Raw genomic sequence first — 22,333 nt, forward strand, 5'->3', positions numbered from 1 at the left:
TTTTTTTTTAGGTGATAATCTTTTTGAATCGGTAATTTTTTTGTATGAACCTGATGGCGTAAAAAGTGACAGGCATTTTGTTACTATTATTTTTTTTAGGTGTTCGTCGCTCTTTTCTTTTTCCATCTTATTTTTTTTTCCTTTAGAGGAGATATAGTTTCATTTCCAGATTTTTTTTTTTTTTTTTTTTTTTTGTATTCGTTCCACTCTGCACTTTGGCATTGAGGGTGACGGATGAGGCTCAGGTAGTTCTTTTTTCCCATTCTTATAAAGCCACTGACATCCCACGAGTGCTGGTTTGAGTGGAGGGTTCCTACTCTTCGCTTCTTTTGGGGTCATTTTCGTGAAGTCATGGCGGGAGAAACCGAGTCATTATTGCTTGGATTCAGGATGTCCATGACCCACCGCCTTGTACAGCCAGCCCTCGAGCGCTTAAGTAGTGGCAAGGCCCCATGTTCTAAGACTTCTCATTGTCCCCCAGTTCTTTCAAGCATTACTCTAAAGACCTATTTGCAAGCCTCTTAGTATAGGAGAGATACCATTGAGAGAGGATAGATGATAGACGATGATGCTGAGTGAGAAGAAAGAGTAGAGCAAGGGAGGAAAACAGCAGAGGTTAGATATACAAGGAATCGAGAGTCACTGTTTTGTATATGAAGAAAGGGTGATGATGACCTAGTTCTGCATGATAGACAATGATGCTAAGATTAAGAAAGAGGAAGAGAGGAAAACAGCAGAGGTTGGATATACAAGGAATCGGTAGTCACTATTTTGTATATGAAGAAAGGGTGACGGTGATCTAGTTTAACATGGGCCACATTCCGTTCTTTGAGGCTTGGGTAGACTCGCTGTCCTCCTCTTTCCGTCATTGGTGGCCCTGCTAGCTGGATCACTCAGCCCAAAGCATCTCAAGGAGGTTTTCTTTTCCCGGATTGCACTCGTGTTATGTATTTTCTCTCACTACACTTGATGAGAGAAACCTGGATGTGTTTCTCATAGCTGGGGTCACTGTACTTTAAGTGGAGTCTGGTATTTGTCAAGGCTAATGGGTTTTATGCCATTTATCATCTGCATGTGAGACAGAGACAAAGTGTGAGGGGAAAACGATTTGGAGAGAAGTATAAATGAGCCGGGAAGGGAAGGAGAGGGTACGGAGAGGAGGAGAGAACTCGGAAGAAAGTAGGAAGCAAAGCTCTTTTTCCACTGAACATACCTGTGTGTGGTGAGGATAGTGGTGGTAAAGATGGGGAAGATCGTGTTGGTAATAGGGAAGGTGGTGGTAATGTGATGATGGAAGCTGGAGTCTTGGTGATAACTGACAGGCAAAAATGAAGCCTAGTCGGGTTGGTCGAGATAAAGGGAGGATGCTGCTGTGTGAACTTAACAGGTGGCACTGGTGGTGGAACAGGTGGGGCTTTTTTTATCATCATCATCATTATCTTGTATCATTTCCCTGAAGGAGATAGATGCAAGGTGTATAGGGGGTGTAAGGTGATGTTAGGAGAGCAGAATGGGGTGTAGGGAGAGGATAAGGGGGGTGTAGGCTGGTGTATGGAGGTTGTAAGGTGTATAGGGGCTGTAGGGAGGGTGTAAGGAGGTATTAGGGAGTGTAGTGGGGGTGCAGTTTTCTCACCCTGTTTATTACAGGAAAGCACATATAATTACCGAATAGCGTCATTTTGTTTCTTGATTACTAAACTGCGCATTGTGTAAATTCAGATTACTATTACTACTACTACTATGATTAAAATCTTATCTTTGTTTTAGTATAGTTAAATATTTATCTTTTGTATATGGAAGAGTAAAATGAAGCTACTTTTGATGCATTTTCCGGTACACCAAATTGCTACTGAAACATTTTGATGGTTTTGTTATTATTGAAATTCAGTGGTGGGAGTGTGTTTGTTTACACAACGCTCGCCTTCCCCCAGCCAATATTACCAGATTGTTTCCAATAAAACACAGGTCAGTTCTGTAAGCTTTGGGGGCAATTCATAGATGTTGATGGCCAGAATAACTAACTTGAGTTTTGATGCGACCTCAGGGGGAAGCAGTAAATCGACATGGGGGCATTGTTCCCCTTTGCCCCCTGAGGTGACAAGCCTGCATAAGGGAGGTGGTTTGGATGCCAGAGGAAAAATTAGTTTTGAGTAATCTTCCAAAACTAAAAATACTGTTATGAAAGAAGATAGTATGTACTGTTATGTTTATTTTTTAATTATTCAACCTTGCAATGACAGTTTTATCACTTGTAAAGCCTACCCATGAATTTTTTGCCACATGTACAGAATCAAACCATATCCATTTATCAAACAGGAAATGTTCAATGATCATGATTCATTGTTGAAAAAATAAATCAGTTATATCTTTTTTATATTGCAACAAGAAATGCCAAAATAATTTCTCCAATGAACTGTACAAATGTGATCTATTGGCAACATTTCAATGCCATCTTAATTTAATACTTTATCTTTGGCATGACCTCACTTACCATCATGGGTCATATGTTAGTCTTTGTGCTTCCATCACACTAAAAGCCAATTCAAAGGAAACAGACAAAATTCAGAATAAATTGAAGAAGTAGGAGTCTTTTACTGGTGGTCAAAACAATGTCACCATCATTCACATGCCTCATGTACAGGATAAAAATTCATTTATACTATGTATATTCCCAACTAATGCCGACTTTTCTTCTTGTGCTTCCGTGGCGGCGACCTGGAGTGTGAACGCCGTTTCCTCGGTGACCTGGACCTGTGTCTTCTGGAGCTGGGTGAGCGGGAGCGACTGGGGTGCCGAGACCTGAGGGGAGACCCAAACGGTGTAAGGCAGGGACTAAAAACAGCAAAGATGGACAGTCAAAAGTAAGGGCAGCATATTGCTACTACCCATGACACCTTTCTCCACATTCACAAAATACAAAAAGATTCAGATCAGTTGAAAACGTTTTGATAATTGTAACTTGATTAGTATCTATTTCTAGCCTACAATTTGAGCCTGAGCTGTTATGTAATCTTATTGCTGATGAGACAATGACTTGAAAGTTTTACTTCTGTATTATTATTTATTTTATTTGCAAAATATTGTGGCATAGTTTCTTTAACAGACTTTATTGGGTTACCTTTTATTTCAAAATACCATTACTATCTTCCATGACTGTAATGTATCAGGAGGTAGATCCATTAAGATAAAGAACAATACATTAATTTTTGCTCCTATACTGATTACTGATTACAATTTCACATTAATCATGGATTCAAAATCCTCCTTCATTTCCTCATTCCTTTAGAAAATCACCCTATTATTTCTCTTTAATCCACTAACATCACTATTCTTCCCCATTTATCTTTTATTTCTTTCCATTCTTTTCCTCAATATATTTTGTTGTTTTATGCTCCACACTGAGTTATGGCCTGTATCAAAATCCCCTTTGAAAAAACAAGTAAATATGTGCATTAACAAATAAATCCTTAGCATAGTTAAGAGAATTTACTTGTGTGGAGACCTGGAGCGCTTTGTGGACCGTCTCTCCTCAGGGGAGGAGCTGCGGCTGCGATGTCTGTGGTGCCTTCTCTCACTTCCTTCCTCCCTCTCAATCTGGGTAAAAAGGATGAAAAGATTAGGAATGAGTTCTCCTTATGAAACATAAAAGTGTACGTAGGTATGTAGATACATATGCGTACATACTTATATACATAGGTATACTCATATACGTATAATATTTGGGATATTTCTCTTACATTTAGATGGCAAGTAAGCTCTGGTGGAAAGCACTTCCCTCCAGCCTCCCCATTAAATAGATGAAGATCATAGATCTTTGGTGTTAATTGACAACATTAAAAATTTAAACACAAACCTTTCTCATCATTTTGTGTCTGTAATGTGCCACTTGACGATGGATGGAATAGCCAGGCTTGAGGGAGCGCAGACCCTGCTCCAGCTCATCCTGGTACTGCAGCACCCGGATCTCCACCTCCCGCAGACGTGCCCGTCGTTCCTCACTCACGTCGCTGTAAAGTGAAGTGATGAAACGTGGTCTGTGTTTTTGCTGCAGCCTTCTTGCCGTACTGCTACAAGGAGCTCTTTGAGTTTTGCACTTTAATGGTACCATAGAGCAGCCACAGAATCCTACATTGTCCAACCTCATTGGGGAAAACAAGAAAAAGAAACAAGGATTTGCCAGAGCAGGATGAAGTACACTAACAGCAAACAGGTAGAGAACTTTTTTTTTTTTTTTTGGGGGGGGGGGGGGGGTTAGGGGCCGCTTAGATGACTCCAGCCTGTTAGTGGCACAGGCAAATTTTATTTATAGTGGCTGCCTTTGTCCTGCAGAGGACAAGTAATTGCTAAAGATGATGATTTAATACAGAAGCCCCCCACCATTCACGGGTATTTCTGCGAGATTCCTGTGATCCGCGAATCGACGATCGACGGGACTATAATCAAATAGGGAAAATAGGGTTTTGTTCTACCATCAATCAAATAAAAAAAAAGTATTTCTAAGGCATTTCTAAGCATTATTATATATAAATATGGACTGTAATAATTTAACACTCACTCTGTGGTTGGTTGTGGTGAGTGTGAGTGCGTAGGCGGTGGTGGTTGGCGGGCGAGTGGTGTCTTTGCAGTAGTTATCGGTCGGAAACTACGAAAAAATGCAATGCGATGAGTACGATAGTTTGGCAACACTGCGCATCAGTGTTTACCGTCTTCCACCCAGCCATCAAGTATTAGTGGATTCTCGTCTCTCCCCTTTGTGTTAATATTCATATGTATATCCATATACATCCAGTATATTATTAATTAATTTGAGTGTTTACTGGGCCCTTGGAAGATCCATTTGTTGCTGTTCCCGGCATTACGCACGTACAAAATTTTATACCCGTTACTCCTTTGCCAGTCTCCGCCATGTTTGTTTACTCCTCAAAGCAGTAGCCTCAAGTCTCTAAGAAGGACCAGTTCTGGCAGGTCCCAGTAAGTATCAAGGATTTTAAATGTATAATATTAGGATTTAGGGCCGTTTTCACAGTCACTTTTCTTTGTTTTGGTTGTTACCAATGAGCGGCGATCACCACTATACCATTTCCACGTGAAACTGGCCGATGGGGTAGTGGCGGCTGCGGGGTTAGCCCCGCCCAGCACCTTGCCACACACACACTCAACACCCCTCGTTTCCTCTGCAGCCACCACTACCCCATAGGCCACTTTCACGTGGAAATACTGTAGTGGCGATCGCCGCTCATAGGTAACGATCAAAACAAACAAAAGTGACTGTGAAAGCGACACTTAGTAAGGATCAGACCGTGTTTACACAAGTTTTCATCCACGTTCGGCGGGGGGTGTCGCAATTACCCTACCCACGTATAAGCGAATCCGTGAACGGTGAGGCCGCGAACGGCAGGGGGCGTCTGTATGTCTGTATTATTGCATGCAATGTCCCTTTTAATGTTCATCACTAGCACTAAGAAGTAACCATCAAAATCAACATAAATGATTACTATTAACTGCCATGTAAAATTTGCCACACTTACCCTTGGAGTCTATCGAACCCCCTCGAGTCCTCAGAATACTCAGACCCATTGTCCTGGGATTGAGAGTCTTCCTCCGAGGAGTCTCTCTTCTTGCGTTTGTAGTCATCATATACTAGAGGAATACCATCAAGATCATCCTCGTCTGCAAAATGAAAAGCAATGGAAGCAAGGATGACAGGAGGCAGGCATATTAAACTGAAATGAGAAGCAAACCATGATGGAGTTTTAGTCACAGCAAGGTGCCATTTGTTGGATGAAATCTCCTGTTACCCTGGCAAGATCATGATAACTTAGTCTTTTAACCTAATGTAATGCCAAATCAGGTGCCTCCTTGGTCTGGTGCTCAGCGTGCCCATGTCCCAGGGTAATTGGTTGTTACCTGCCGTAGGTTCAAAGGGCCGACAGATCGGAGATGAACACTGCAAGCATGCACAGCCATAGCGTATGCACCCACGTTCACCTACTTTTAATGCCATTCATTCCCCTTCAGATCCCTTAGCAAAACAACTCACCATGGCTGTTTTGACTCTGTGTGTGGGGACCAGAATTGTCGTACACTGGGGTGCTGTCAGAACCATTTGCGCCTTCATCTTCACTCTGGTTAGCCTCAACTGCTTCCCATTTTGAGGTTGTGACAGCCTGGAATGAATAACATATGCAAATTTATGTGGTAGGCTCTGATAGCCTGTAACAGACAGAATCTGCCTGTGATTTGTGGTGCATTGTGTGATCACTATGCCACACATTTGAGAGCATTCCCTACCCACACTGGTGGTGGTGTTGGTACTAGTAAGAGGAGGATGAAAGAAAGCAGAGAGTTTTAGAAGTAATAGCAGGAGAAATTGTGATGATAGTAGTAGCCTTTCAACTATAAAAAGAAAAAAAGAGGGTATCCATACCTGTGCCTGCACTCGCTTGGGGCTGACGCTCTCCCACTTGGATGAGACAAAGCCAGGACTTGGGCCATTGTCCGACACCAACGCATCCTTCATGGGAATGCCATCCACATCATCATCCACTAATGGGGAAAGATACAAGTCAATTATCATACACACATGCAATACAATACACATAATCCACACATGCACATAAAATACAGCAAGAAATAAATGAAAGTATAGCTGTCAAGATGTCTACGGTCCCTTTTGAAGATATTTTCATTTTGAGTTATCAGAATGAATAACGATGGCTTCCTTCTGTTTTAAAACGATTAAAAAAGGAACACCAATAAGAGCTGATCAGCAAAAGACCTGTGTGACTAATTACTTATGATCTATGAATGGGATAAGACATGAGATAACATAGTAAATGCAGACTGGTATACACTTACAAGGGGCTCCATCAATATCCTCGTCGTCATCATCATCGTCATAACCAAGCAAAGCAGAAATGGCAGCACTCTTTATGAGCGGAGTGTTGGCAATGGGGACGCCATCAATATCTTCCTTCTCTTCCTCCTCCTCCTTAATGGGAATTCCATCCACGTCATCAATGGGAATACCATCAACATCATCTGTTGGAAGCTGCCGCGCATCTACACTGCTAACAACGATCCCTGGAGTCCCCATGAGCTCCTCCTCCAGGTCCATCTTAGGCTCCTGGTAGTAGTGGAACTGTTGATGTGGTAGTGATGGTGTTTGGTAGTGGTTGTGTCGAAAAGTGAAAAGAGGAATGAATTAGTCAAATACATTATGATTTAAAGCTAACACCAGGGAAAGGTTACTGGAGGTGGTGGAGAGCAGGATGATATTAATAATATTGAGACTTCATTCTTAGTCTGATTCTGAATTTTAACAGCAATAGCATCCAACAACTTCAGTGCCAGTATCTGACCTCAGTCTTATGTATCTTATATGCATATTAATAATTTAGATTTCAGTATTTCATTTAGTGCAAACATGCAAACAGTGATAAGAGATGATAAGTAAAATTGGCATGGCTTCATAAAAAAGCCAATGTTACCTTCTAACTTCATGTTTTTCATAGACTTGATTGTTTTAATTTCAAGTATTTATGCACAGTTGCATACATAAATACCAAAAGTATTGAAATTATACATTTTGCTTGCATGGGCAGCTAGCAGCAAGTCATTACATAATCCATTCTAACTCAGTGAGATACAAGGTTATTGATGATTATAATTAATTCAAAATAATCCATTCACTCACTCTCTTGACAAGGCCGAGGAAGATATTCTGCAGGTGAATAAGGAACTCGTGCGGGTATATGGCCCAGTCCTCCCAGGCCCGACAACACTGCATAATGCGCTGCTTCACCTGCTCTGCCCGCAGCCTTGACTCTACTAAGTTATATCCCACGTGCAGGCCCTCAAAAATCTCGGCCAATTTACTCTGGAACCTGAACGGAAGGTAAAGGTAAGGAGTAACACTTGTGGCTATATTCTCAAGATACATATGGCTATGGATGATTGATTCTGGAATGTATATATTGCCACTGGAAACACCAGGAAACAGGGTCAAAAGTCCTATTTTGTGAAAGGTACACCAACTGCAGCTGCATTCTACAAAACAAGAGCTAGTGTTTATGACCCTGCAGTGCCAACTACCCCCCACATTGAAGACTTCTGCTTGTGGTTCAGCATTATTAACTGCCTTCAGACAAAAACATCATGGTACTTTAATTTGGTGAAAAGAAATACAACTAACCCAGAATGACTACAAAGATACTGATGGGTATTTTGGGGAGGAGGTATGTACTCACCCTTTCCTGTAAAATGAAGCGTTGGAGACCTTCACACTGCAGTTATGTAGAATGTCAGAGACCAGGTACAGTCGTGCAATCTGAAACATAAGGTTCTAATAATATATAGCTGATATTTATCTTTTTCTTATTTATTAAAGCCAGTGTATTTGCTGTGATAGAAAAATAAGACAATGCAGACAAAAAGACTATGTCAATCTTTCCTAATTACTTTTTACTAGGAAAAGATAGTCTTGGTTGCCTTGTGCTGGGCATCTATTTAGCCTACCATTCCTGTCCCTCTGTTTACTCTCTTCTACTTCACTAATAGCCAAAACAATTTTTCATATTGTACATGTAGAAGTAGGCACAAAGGGAAAACTAATAACATAATAAACATGATAAAGGAAGCACAGCATGCAACAATGTCGCTGCTCCCAAATATACTTCACCTTCTTGGGAAGAGCCGTCTCATTGTTTGTGAGTGCTTCTGTCAGACACTGACAGATCTCCTCAGCAGCATCAGCATGTTCAATGCACCACACCATTGCCTCTCCAACTTTGTCCCTCTCTGGTACCAATCCACGAATCATTGATTCCAGACGTCCTCTTTGCCTGAGGTAGTATGAGAAAAAAGTGTGACTGGGTTTAGTGGTAAATTATAGAACTCCATATTTCAAAATAATAGATCTATCCAGCAAACAAAATATCACAGGCTAGTGGCCCTTTTAGGTGTCACAGAAATGCTTCTCCTACTCTATGTAGTCAGGCATTAAGTACAACCTCATTAACTCATATCTCAGTTGAAATGACATATCAATCAGCAGGTAGGCAAGCAATATGTAAATTACAGGAATTAAAGGAAACATGTTGACACAAAACTAATTATCCAAAAGAGAACAGACAATCAACAGTGTCACTTTATAGAACTTATACTCAGCTCAACAAAACTGTTCACACACTCACGCATTAGACAGGGATCCCTTCTTATTCTTCTCCTCCTCCTCCTCTTCTTTCTTTATAAGCTCTTCCGGCATCCCCTGGAGGAATGGATTCAGTGGAGGCGGCTTCCATATGGATCCATCTGAGAGTGGCACGGCAGAACACATTACATTTATAGAACCATATTTTACTGAACAAGAATTACAGGTACAAGAGACCCCCTCCCCTTAATGAGTGTTTACCTCATCTCTTTTTACCAAAACACAGGTTTAACGCACAAAACACTTCCCATCCGTGATATGGAGACATAATAATCTTAAATAACATTCTAATAACAAATCATGACCAAAGTGCACTAATAAATTTCTGCAAAAACTCCTACAGACTGTGATTGCCTAAACCCCTGTCTCATAATATAAAAGAAAAGCTATCCATGAATAAAGAAAAATGCTATTGAATTTTAAAGGTAATCCAACTAGTTATGAATGAACATGGCTGCTTTCAATAGTCACTTGACCCTTTACATGAAAAGAGGAGTATCAGGACATCTCTCCTCCTGTAATTGACTTCTTTTGACCACTCCTCTTTACTCTTTTATATAGGAGCAGCGATTACCAGGCTTTTTTTCATTTTCCTTTTTTTTTTTTTTTTTGCCCTTGAGGCACTTCCTTTGCTGGGAAAAAAAAGACATTTCAAAATTCGTGCACCTGACCCGTATGAAGTCTACCCATGAACCAACAACTTTACTAGACTTACTTTTGAACATTCTGAAGGGTTTGGTGCACCATCTGCTCGGTGAGTCCCCCTGCAGCATGGAGAACAGCTTCCACCGATAGTACACGTGGGCTGGACTCTGGTTCTCGAACAGAAACCTGACAAAGAGATACAGATAATTGTAGGAGATTTTATCTGTGCCTAAGAGTGCAAATGTGACAGAGAGAGAGAGAGAGAGAGAGAGAGAGAGAGAGAGAGAGAGAGAGAGAGAGAGAGAGAGAGAGAGAGAGAGAGAGAGAGAGAGAGAGAGAGAGAGAGAGAGACACTAAACAAATAAATAACAATATGCAAGAATGTATCAAACTCTGAAACTAAGAGAAGAAAACGTAATGAAAGTGAAAGCAAGAGAGAAATATCTTACCTAAAGTCTGGGTTTGATATCTCCCTGTTCATGATCATGGCCTCAAACATGGGCCCCTCGCGCACGATGAACTCAATGGTGCGGTGGATCAGCTGCAGGAGGGACCTGTCGGAGGCACAGTGGGACGTGCGTCAGAAAGTGAGCCAGGCCGTGCTATCACAATTTTAAAGTATAGCTTTTTGTTGACATGCCTTAGTACCCATAATGGATTTCATAAAAAGATTTTGTATGAAAGCAATAAAAAATAAAATGTTTTCTTTCCAATGTGTGATGTTTTAGTAAGCTTCAGTTATCCATTATAGGTATTAATTCATTGAGGCTCAAAATGTGTTACAAAGAAAGGTTAAGTAATGATTGAGATGATGAACCCTTCTTCAGCAAGCTGGAACAGAAGAGCATCAAGGTACTTATGTCTATGCCATGAGGACCATGTGTTATTCTTTTAGCTAGGAGGCTAAATGCAGAAGAGCTTTATGATCTAGGATAGGACTACTTTGCAATATTATAGTATTGCTTGATTTGGAAACTTAAGAAAACAATGAAAACAGAATAAAACTCAATAAAAATGTGACAAGATACATACACTCATCTTTACCAAAATAAAATTTGTGAAGTCTTCTATTTCAACATGCAAAGTAAAATCAATTATACAATACATTGCCAAATCAAATTACAAAAATTTTACTTAAGAGATATGTACACATGTGGATACTGACTATAAGAGTGAAGAAATTTTTCCCCATTCACCTTTCTCTACTGATATAACCATAAATTTAGAAATATGCCATACCCGTTACTAAAACCACAAGTGTCTATCCAGACTCCTCAAAAAACCCAACCTCATTTACTTTTGAAACTAAACTTTTCTAGACTCGTAATTTTTAACATTTGAGTTTTTTGCGTTCAAAAATTACTTGTAGAAAGATGCAACTTTTACCTGTTGGCTGGTATGGAAGAACATGGCATTCTTCAGGGCACAAATAGTGATTGGATATTTAATCTTCCGAGTTCTTATCTTTCACAATAGAGGTAGGAATTGTAGACTGATACTGTCCCATTTTTATCTAGAATATCCTTCTTTGTACCTATAACCGTTGCTAAGAAGGGCACGGACAAATATTGTGGCCCTGAGAGAGGAGACCCTTGAGACACGTCCACAAAGTTCACTACAAGTCACTGCATCATGAGTTTTCACTGGCCAGGAGTCTTTTTTTATTTTTTTAGGCAGTCCCCCACCGAGTGAAAGGCCAACCAGGGTAACCACCCGCCGACCCGCAGCTGCCCTCACCCACAACGTCTCACAGGAGGCTTGGGTGCACTGTGGAATAGATCGGTGGGTGACCCTGATACCCCTCCCCATCATATCACTGCTTTGGACAGAGCTGTAAAATAAATGTGTAAGCTGCCTAAATGCAGCAAAAAATGCATGGTAAGTAAATGAGATTGCTGTAGCGACTGCTTCTGCTGCTGCTGTAGCTGCTGTTGATGGTAAACAACTCTGGTACCAAGCGACCACTGTCTGCTCCACAATATACACAGCAACTCGGGGGAACAGATTGCTGTATGGGATAGACTGCGTGGAAAAACCACATTAACCTAGCTTAAGACAACAGATGATAGAAAGCAAGGCCATTCATGGGGCTGAGCGAGCCATGAACAGCCACAACTTAGCTTGAGGCTCCACGGCGGGGAAGACTGTCACCAGAGCTGCACCTCAGTAAACAGCCCCTGTAAATGTGTCTTCCCCGGCACAAAGAAAAAGCCCAAGCCCAAATAGTCTAGTTAAATTAACCCTGCCAGCTGCCTGCCACAAAACCTTACCTTTAAACAAGGGTGCTCTGCTGCTTTTTCTATTTCTTCCAAAGGGGATTAGAGTGAGTTGGTAGCATGATATACAGAGAACAATGCTCTGGTGGGGCTTGGATGGAACGCTCCCAGCTAACACGACAACTGGCAGGGTGTATTAGAACAGACTTACCAGTGGGCAGGGAAGCCGGTTGGGTTGGTAAACAAACTAAGACGGGTTCTCTCTTTACCTTTCTGTTGGGATAACCACTTTGACAACAGCCCTTTGTAAAATCTGTAGGAATAGAGCAGCAACAAAGATAACAGATGGATTGATCTCATCAATAAGCAAAAATATATTCTTTTGTTCTCCTCTCTCATATATAAGTTAATTGAAAGCAGATTGTTACTTGAGTTGATACACAAAAGGATCTCAGGGCTGTTAGTAAGACGCTTTAAGTCACTTTACAATCCCAAACAAAATATTTACAATAAAAAATCTTTCAAGAGTATTGTAGCCTCTGATGTAAATGAATGATACTTCTCAGAATTTCTACTCTACTTCCTAGAGACAAATAGTACAAAAAAAGGGGAAAAAATTAATGTTTAGGAGAAACTCTACAAAGACTTTTATCATTTTGTCAACAGAACAGATTTATGACATGATCTAACAAAGAAAATTCTAATTTGAAGCAGTAGAAGATAGGGATGCCTATTCAGTAAATAAATAAACAATATAATTGCATATAATATCACAAATACTGGAAAAATATGAAAATAAATTGAATTAAAAGTCCATATTTTGGTAATCCAGTGAAACTACAAAATTGACCCAAAACAAAATAGCATGCAAAGTTGTCCAGAAATACCTTGTCCATTTCCTCCTTCTTCTCGCCCTCATTCGGTAGTGGTGTGCCTACAGGAGGGATCTAGTGGGGGAAAGAAAGGAGAAAGGGTGTTAATACGTATACATATAACATTACATTGATGAAAATCGGTACGTAATCAAAACAAACATACGAGTCATTACCTACAATACCTGTAATGATGAATGATGGGAGGGAAAGACATTGATGTTCAGAATGGGGAGGGATATGAAGACAACAGACTATCGAAACAAAGACTGACGTATGAATGTGTGAAGTGGAAAAATAAATAAAACTGAAAAGTAAACAAACAAACTATGAACTAATTTATACGGCCCAAGCTATTTTAAACTGAAGTAAATAGATGCAGTTGAAACAAGTAGGAGTAAACCACTAGATACATTACCACTATCATTATCTTTGTGTTCTTATGAGAAGGGAATATGTCTCCCTATTCTATTATGTCCAAAGAAGCAACTCAACGGAATGAAACTATCTAATAAATGGTTGAGGTTGGGGATTCAAAACTGCCTTCAGATATTCTAGCCAAAGACACTCATCAAAATGTCCTCACGTGGGATACAGGGTCAATGATGATTATTTACCACCTTCCTTCACCACTAATTTAGTTGCTGTAAGCTATTTCCCATTCATATACCCTGGTCTTTAAGCCATTTTGATCCTGCCAAATAAAGTGTTTCACTCCCACACAACAGGTCAACTTATTCTTGTTAACCCTTTCCTTGCTAAGCAGCAAGACTATCCCCCCCGGCGCGCTCAGGCAACCCAGCAGGGGGAGGGGGATCTCTTTTAATTGCTGTATCTCAAAAACTATTGATCACAGCTACAAAACAAAAAACACCATTGGAAAGAGGAGACAAAGATCTATAAGATTCGGTTATGTAAGCCACTCCTGCGAATATACAGGCATGTTCAGGGGGTGTTTTTTGCTGTGAGTGCGACTGGCGCTCGCAGCAAGCTTTTGGCACCACCAGCAAGTGACGCTAGTGCTCGCTCTTTTAACCTGTCTCAAAAACTATTCATCACAGCCAAAAAACAAAAAACACCATTGGAAAGAGGAGGCCAAGATCTATAAGATTCGGTAATGTAAGCCTCTCCTGCGAAAGTACAGGTACGTTCAGGGGGTGTTGCCTGTGAAGACGTACATTTATACATGCGCGACGGTCAGCCGTAAGGCAACTACTGAGTAGATCTCTTGATGATGGGGTGCTGGCAGGGCAGTATTGCCAACTGCAAAATTTACAACTATTTGGTCAAAATATCAGTCATGTGACAGGTGAAGCTATGCCAAAATGCTGCTATATTGGTCATCAACATCCACCGGTTGCTCGTCCGTAGATTTTCCGCACTAGGCTGATATGATTTTCCACCAAATTTTGTGGAAAACCCATTGAATTGGCAATGCAGTGGGGTGAGAAATAGTGTTGGAATACTCTCAAACGCGGGAAATTTGAGTGCGACTGGAGCTCGCAGCAAGCGTTTAGCACCACCAGCAAGTTACGCTAGTGCTTGTTGCGAGCGTTTAACAAGGAAAAGGTTAATACACACTCATTTTTTGGGAATCACTTTCCCCCAATGAAACCCCTTTGTTCCTTGTAAGCCATGACATTGGTTTTCATCTGTAGTTATAATGATCAACCATACAAATTTCCTGTCACAATCAACAGATTAATAACTCATTGGTATTAACTCATTACAATCTCCTTTATTCTTTTACAGTGGAACTAGTATTGCTCTAATCCTATATTCAGGGCCATTCCCAATACCATATGCACTTTACTATCATATTTCATTAACTCTTAAAATGTTTTCTTACTATCTCTTAATATATAACACAGGCATAAATGAACACATGTTGGGTATGTTAACAATAAACCACCCACCTAAAAAACACGACAGGTAAAAATGAATAGTTTTAAAAATCAGAGGAGAAAAAGATAGAATGACAGGAACTGAAAACATGGACTCAACGATTAGTAAATGAATACATAAACAAACAAGAACTATAAATGAGAACACCACTGGCTAGACATATAGTTGAATCTCCAATGTTATGACAAAAAACTATTCATTCACGTTTATCTTCGTGGTTATCTACTACTCCTCTCTGTCAATGTATGTGTGTCATGTGAATAAGAAAAATGGAAGACCAGCCTGATCCAGCATAATTACCTTCAAATTCTCAATTAAGGGAAGCTTCCGACTCTGAAATCGAGAAAAGCCGGAAAATATAAAAGCATTCGAAAAAAGGGGTACACCTGACCTTTCTTCACATCAGGATTGATATTGATATTTAGTATTCCCATAAAATTTTGAAAGTTTGTACACGATACATCTGAAGGACCTCTGTAAATCTATAGGCTTAGTATGATGATTAAGATAAAAAAAAGCTTGCGTTAAACTGCAATTACATATCAATGACCTTTTATTTTCATGAACTGTCCAGAGGCCTTTTTTGTATTTATCACAACACCTGGCAGGATGTTCCCCAAAGCAGAGTTACTGAGTTACAGTTACAATAGAATTGAATACTGAACACTGGCAACTTTTTCTTGGTGTACATCATCTTGACACTCATGGCAAGTGCACCACATCACTCTATCGCTCTCAGTTCACCTTGGTCTTAAATTTCCTGTGGTTGTCAAAATATTTGAACCCACTATCGAGAAATTTATCTTTAAGATTGGTCAGTAGTCATGAATACTTTCATTAATACATGACTTGTAAGGCAGGATTGATTAAGGAGCATAGTAAAACATATGATATGTGAGATATAGATTTACTCCAGGAAGCTAGCGTGGGGGATGTGAAATTCAGCACATTAGAGCAAGAACAAGTCATTAGATCAATGTGGTTTACTAGTTTCCAATTAACTATTGGGCTTAACTTTTTATGCTACAATTATCTTTGCTTCAGCCCACTTGCAACCACATTTAGAATGCTTATGCGCATCCAGCAGCCTGAGTATCTGGGCATTAGTGTGTTGTGGTGTGTCTTCAGGGTTACAAAGGTTTAAAGGCCTAGGATAATGGCATACACATGGAAAGAGGAATGATGTAAAGCTTATAAACACCACTGGGTGCCCTATACAAGTAGGATTCATCCCATTAGAGGTAATCCTTCACACACTGTGGAGCTACAACCAAGAACCATGATGAAAAATGTGTGAGGGAGGGTTACCTCTTCAAGATGCAGCATGAAAGGAAACCCAAATCTGTGTCTACTCTGTCCAGGAATCTAACCTGGGACCTCATGCATGTGAGACGAGGGTATTAATCCCTGCACCAGGGTATTAATTCTATAATATAATGCCCTAGTAAATATATGCCCCTCAATCACTCTGTCATAAGTTAACCAGACTCATCCACCCTTGGGATATAGAAGTTATTCATTTAGGAGAGTTGATTGGTCTGGTGGTATATGTTTGTAATTACCCTGTACTTCAATGCAGGTAAACTATCCATTCCGAACAATATATACTTGGGAAAGATAGTGCCTACCAGATCTGATCCATTTCAAATAATAGATTAGAATTTACTCACTTTTTCTTTGTCTCTTTTGTCTGGCTGGGCATTGAAGGGCAGACCAGAGGGTGGCGGGGGCAAGGTAAGCTCAACCAGGGCGGGGGGAATGTATATAGGGTGCAAGGGTATGGGGACAGCTTTCCCCCAGCCCAACTTCATTTCAAAACCATCTATGTCTTTGCCTGAAAGGAAAATGTAAAGGACCATTAGAGCTACCAGATCAATCTTCCATCATAATTAATACTTTTCCACTCACACTTCAACTCATGGACTGCCGCTATGGTGCTTCTGCTCCCAAAGTTTACCTATAAATAGTATGGGCGCATAATATGTTATCTGACAACTCTCCTTAGTCACAACATTGCTACAGAAAATTACCCTTCAGTCACTGTGATGGAAGGACGTAAATATTTTTGTGTACCTGTCTATAACTGAAATACCTAGTTTACTAATTGAGCAAAGTGTAATAGCAACATTGTGGTTAGCATAATAATAAGGTGAATGTGCATGTTCAGTGAGGTAATGCTTCATACAATATTAAACACAAAAAAACAAGTCACCAGGATATCAAAAACTTACCATTAAGGGAGGACAACGCCCTCTCTCCATCCTTGCGATTCATGAATGCCACAAAGCCACAGTTACGGCCTCGGTTCCTCTCGTCATCAGTACGTGGCCACATGATTTTAATAGAAGCAAGTGGACCGTACCGACCAAAGAGCTCCATGAGACGCTGCTCCGTGATCTACGGGAAAAAATAAATTTGTGGTTTGCAGGAAGAGTAACTACAAAAGATAAAGAAGGTCCCCATTCATGTCTAGTATACAGTTAATCTCTTCAATCCAGTAATGCATCTATAAGTCATGCTAAAATTCGTCTACCATACAAGAAAAAGGTCTGTAGCTGTTTTCTGTGGTTCGTCATATTCAGAAATTGTGAACAGCGAATCTATTTATGCTGAAGCCTATTTTATTTGGGAGAAAGAGTGGAGGCAAGTGTTCAGTGGCTGTAATCATGGTGCAGTGGGAAGGGGAGGTAAGACACTCTTTCACTTTTTTCTTTTTTTACAGCAAAGGAAACAGCTCAAGGGCAAAAATAAATAAATAAATAAATAAACAAATAAAATAACAAAAAAAAGCCTGCGAGTCAAACTTACTTTAGGACTAAGATTGCCAAGGTACAGGTTGGTTGTGGTTGGATCTCCCGGGTCAAAGCTTCCTATCTTTGGATCATCTGTAAAAAACAAAAACTATAAATTACACACATTAGTAATAGTCGCCCTCTTGCACTCAACACATCAACCTTACTCATGTAGACATTTTCAGTCCGCTCATTTCCCCCCTAGTTTTTCCAGATTACAAAACCATATCTGGGTGCTAAACTTGAAACTGTTACTACTTCACAAATTCTTCCCTCTCCCTTACTCAACACCACAGCAAAGTTTTTCGTCACTTGCACCTGTTCATAAGTTGTTTTTTTAGCCTCTGCAATCCCCCTTCCACTTATCTCTCATGTACTATTTCACTCTTTAATACTGTCTCAAAGGACCCTCCATGAATTCCAACTCTTGATCAAATTAACGATGCAGCCCCTCACACACACACACACACACAAAATCAATCAATTCACAAATCACTTCCACATCCATACTGTCATGTGCCTCCTCAACATTCTGAATCCTGGACTCTCATTGGTAAAAAAGCTAAATGGTCAGATATCTAGGTTAACCCTTCAACCTACTGTACCACTGACTATGAGATTATTACACCATTTAAAGAACATGTGATTGAGTTACCAATTCCTCCTTTCAACACTTCACTCACTTTCAACACATGGGTAATACAAAACAATGTATTCTAAAACACATTTCAAGAGACAAATAAGGTAACATAAAACAAGGCATAAAACTAAGAATATCAACAGCCTTATCTCTGAATAAAACAAACAAAAAGATCCATGTGTACCCTTCAGCACTGAACTGAGGCTAACACACTTACCCATACCCAGAAAGCCAGGAATTTTAGGCTCAGGAGCCTCAAAACGACTGCTCTTCCCAGACTCCCTTGTTTGATACATGTTTTTGATCCTGTGACGTTCTGCTCGTTCTTCCTGAATCCTGGGTGGACAAAGAGAGAGTATCAATAACATACTAAGTGAAAAGAGAAGTATTAATGCAAGGCAACACAGGAAGCATTATACTGTTACATCATTGTCTTTTAACCCGGTAGCAGCGGGGATCATGTTTCTTAATGGTCCCTCCAAGAGAGAAAAATGAGAAAAAATCACCCCTCACACAAACCATTTCATACTATACATCAAAGCATTTGCGATCAGATTATATATCATCTATTTTGGGGGGTTTATAGCATGACACAAATTTGGCCCGTCGCTGCTACACGGTAAAGCCACAAATTTGCCCTGTCGCTGCTACAGGGTTAAAGAAATATTCCAACTTCTTCCAAGTACTAGTATATTGTCTCTTCTGCTTAGACAGTTTCAGCATCTTGCAAATTCACAGTAAGTGGATGGGCACAGATAAAATGCTGCTATGCATTCCTCTGGCTTTCAAAGGAACATGCATAATGCTGGTCTAGTACCAGTCCAACATGCCTGAGTTGTGCTGGGGAAAATTTTACAAAAAGTAAACTTCATGAATAGAATGAAGAAAAAGTAAAGGGGGTAAAAAGTTTCATTACTAGCCACAGCTTCACTATAATGAATATTGCTATAAAAATGTGTCATGATGTTGCCAGATAGAGCTTTGCCTCCAAGGGTTTTGCAAATAATCACTCCTGAGGCCCAACCAACCATTTTTTTTTTAAAGACTGTGTTCTTCTTGAAACAATTTACAATGCAGGCAAAACCATATTTACTCACATTTTCAGCTCTTCCTTGAAAAGCTCTAAGTTACTTTTCTTTTTCTTCTCCTTCTCCTTTTTCTTCCCAGGTTTCTCTGGTTTGTCCTTCTCCACACGATTATTGGCATATTGAGCTGCTTTTTCTGCACTAGAAAACTTCTCCGCTAACTCAGCTAACTTAGATGTAGGTTTGTACAGCTTGCCTTTCTCCTTTGTGTCTTCCTCTGAAACAAATTCAAATTCATTATTATATTGGTTTACCTCTGAGAAAAAGCAACAGGAAATTATTCAGACACATGAAGTTATTCTCACTGCTCTACAACCTTGCTAACTAACTAAACACCTCAACTTTAAACAAAACAAAATTCTTCCATCATACTTACTCCTAGACCCGGCATCGAAGGTTCCAGCTTTTACCCATACTTTGCCTTTCTGCACTGGAGTCTCTTCAAAAGTGGCTACAAACTCCTCGTATGCCTGTCATATGGGAAGAGGGGAGGCGCAACAATTTAAGTACACATCAAGCAAGACGAAGATAGCCTAAATTAGATTCCTTCATCATTAAGATTATCTCAAGTTATCATACTTTGAATATGTACATCCGTCCCCCTGCTATTGCACCTTCCGCTATTACCATTCACTGCTCTCACGTAGGTCAATCAGATACCCAGTACCCAATTAGAGCTCTTCCCATTGATCCTTTAATTCAGCTATCATACATTTCTGCTATCATGTACAAATTCATAGCCAATTAAGCATGAGAGCAAGGGGGTGAGTAGATACATATTGTGGGGAGATAACTAGATTTGATGGTCAAAAAGCCACAGACAAACTGATAAAGAGATGTGTAAAATCCACAAGAAGCAAACGACTCACCTGAGCAGCTGCCTCCTCCTCCTGCCTCTTCTTTTCCTCCTCCTTCTTATTCTTGTTCCGTGACGTCATTTTGTATATCTTCCTCTGCACATTCAGGTCAAGTTTCTCATAGCCTTTCCTCTCCTACCCTATTTCTAGACCCTGAAAGGTTAAAAGGTTTGTTATATATTCCTTTTCCTTTAGGATGTCATGGGTGAAATGCTGTAAAAAAAAGGTAGCTGAAAGTTTTTACTAATAATTAAACTCCTCCATCTCCTTTTCCTTATATCTATTTGTTCTTGTATTACTGAACATAATTAAATACCTTGTAAAAGTGGAATGTTGCTACAGTGTATGCCCTCAACCTAATGTGACTCCCCACACCCTGTAAGAGAAACGTATCACCCAATTTTTCACATCCTTTGAACTTCCGGATCTTTGTCCTGCACAGGTATTGACAATGCCATTATACTCATGCTGAGCGAGTCCATAACACCTAGGGCCAGACTAATCCGCCGTAAGACTTCCTGGCGAGACTCACTGTTGTTATCAACTACACTACCAAGGTGATATTTACTGAGATCTCAACATCCTCACTACATGCATACAGACTGTAGTGTTTCATCTAGCAAGCCTCCAAACACCTGACCTTGGTCTTGGCCCAGGAGACCTGGAGTTCCAAGGTATGATATAACCAAACATGGGGTAATCGTAATCGATTACAATTGATTGCAGTTTTTCAAGTAATCATAATCGATTACCCTCTTATTTTTTTTAAGTAATCATAATCGAATTTGCGATTACATTACCAAAGTTTTAGTTAATAGTTTCTCGTACAGCAAGTATGTACTCTAAATATCTGTAGTACGATAACTCAACCAACTAAATACCTAGTATGGTACATGTGTATGAAATTTGCAAGTTCACCTTTCAGTCCTTCCTGTAATCACGATTAATACATCATGTAATCGTAATCGTAAACGATTACACCTAATTTTATTGTAATCATAAACGTAATCATGAAAATATGAAGTAATCATAATCAATTACATAACATAAGTGATCGCCCCATGTCTGGATAAAACAAGAGGAACACAAAGATACTCAAGGCAAGATCAAGACTCACCACCAGGAAGTATGCTTTTTCAAACAGAGTCGTCAACAACTGAGTGATTTGCCAGGGTGGGCGGTAAATGCCGAAACAGTGTTAAAATTTTATTCGTCTCGATAAAGTGTGGGAGGGCCAGGAGCTAAAATTTAACTATTGAGCACACACAACTACACAACACAAATATGCGTGTTCTGCACTTGATAGCCTTGTACATTATAATCCAGGGACAATTTACGGTTTCACCCAACCAACGATTTTCTTACGTGATCCATGTTTTCTGGTGATAGATGTAGTGAATTGCACGATTTTGACCACCATTCGTGAGTATCTGTGAGCCCTGGCCTTCCCGTGCAGCGCCTGGAAGCCACCGCCAAAGATGCGAGGAAATGTGGCAAAGATTGGATTTATTAACGTGCCAATAACTCCTTACTTCTCTTCTTATGTCATATTGGTTTTCTCACAACACTTAAACCTCCAGGAAAGCCAAAGAAAGACTGCAGAGATAAAAACAACCGTGCAAATGGATCACGAAGAAACAATAACAGCACACAACCAACAAAATAAGACCCCGTGGCCCTCCTCGCCCCCACCAGGAACATGCCATGGCCGAGGCGGAGGACCAATCAATGAAGCTGCCGGGGGAAATACAGGGAAACTACGGCTCGGCGGGTTAGTTTGTGCAGTGGAATATTACCTGTGAATATTACCGGTCCCTCCAGAGGCTCGCCGAGGGGTGGGGTGCCTCCTGTGTGCCCGAAATCGAGGTTCTTTTGGTATTGTTTACACGGCCCCGAGACGCCCCGAGAGACGCCATTGAACTATGTCACGTGACCCGGTGTGGCTGCCAGGTGCGCGACGATTATCCAGCGGCGACGCTACCAAATGATCGTACTTGCTACACCACATCGGAGCACTGATGCCAAATTGTCGTACTCAGAACCTCGTATTTACCGGTTTCTGAGCCATAGCTATTGCCAAAAAATACCAATAATTAAGCAGTTTAACGAT

The 22,333-nt window shown here is 40.3% G+C and overlaps 2 protein-coding genes across 8 annotated transcripts in view; both read right to left on the reverse strand.

Annotated features, from left to right (window-relative positions):
* The window catches only part of LOC126997573 (D-beta-hydroxybutyrate dehydrogenase, mitochondrial-like), a 32,920-nt gene extending 30,870 nt beyond the window's left edge, over window positions 1–2,050 (reverse strand). The window contains exon 1 of the mRNA XM_050858746.1: window positions 1,214–2,050. The gene's annotated coding sequence lies outside the window, so the exon portion shown is untranslated. The remainder of the gene's footprint in view (window positions 1–1,213) is intronic.
* A 141-nt stretch (window positions 2,051–2,191) lies between these two features.
* On the reverse strand, window positions 2,192–22,175 carry LOC126997572 (U2 snRNP-associated SURP motif-containing protein-like). Of its 7 annotated transcripts, none has more exons than XM_050858740.1 (25): window positions 22,020–22,175; window positions 20,236–20,376; window positions 19,743–19,836; window positions 19,379–19,583; window positions 18,505–18,617; window positions 17,658–17,734; window positions 17,081–17,246; window positions 16,520–16,683; window positions 15,150–15,182; window positions 12,960–13,019; window positions 12,342–12,385; window positions 10,306–10,410; window positions 9,927–10,042; window positions 9,195–9,312; window positions 8,681–8,843; window positions 8,250–8,329; window positions 7,697–7,886; window positions 6,859–7,141; window positions 6,428–6,546; window positions 6,041–6,167; window positions 5,529–5,670; window positions 4,556–4,642; window positions 3,854–4,007; window positions 3,491–3,594; window positions 2,192–2,799 (listed from the first exon to the last, which is right to left on the reverse strand). In XM_050858740.1, the coding sequence occupies exons 2-25, from the start codon at window positions 20,302–20,304 to the stop codon at window positions 2,676–2,678; spliced, it is 2,937 nt and encodes a 978-aa protein (XP_050714697.1). In that variant the 5' UTR covers window positions 20,305–20,376; window positions 22,020–22,175; the 3' UTR covers window positions 2,192–2,675. The 7 variants fall into 7 exon arrangements, with proteins under 7 accessions (XP_050714697.1, XP_050714698.1, XP_050714696.1 ...); XM_050858741.1 differs by having other exon boundaries at window positions 3,503–3,594; window positions 18,499–18,617; XM_050858739.1 differs by having other exon boundaries at window positions 18,499–18,617.
* Window positions 22,176–22,333: the final 158 nt, after the last annotated feature.

The sequence above is a fragment of the Eriocheir sinensis genome, chromosome 12 (assembly GCF_024679095.1).
Source record: "Eriocheir sinensis breed Jianghai 21 chromosome 12, ASM2467909v1, whole genome shotgun sequence".
Classification (NCBI taxonomy): Eukaryota; Metazoa; Arthropoda; class Malacostraca; order Decapoda; family Varunidae; genus Eriocheir; species Eriocheir sinensis.

Coding starts and splice junctions, on each gene's coding strand:
- LOC126997572 (XM_050858739.1), bottom strand. CDS start 20,304: ATGACGTCACGGAACAAGAATAAGAAGGAGGAGGAAAAGAAGAGGCAG. Junction 12,386..12,959: donor AGAAGGAGGAAATGGACAAG/GTATTTCTGGAC, acceptor CTATTCCTACAG/ATTTTACAAAGGGCTGTTGT. Junction 7,142..7,696: donor TCCTCGGCCTTGTCAAGAGA/GTGAGTGAATGG, acceptor CCACATCAACAG/TTCCACTACTACCAGGAGCC.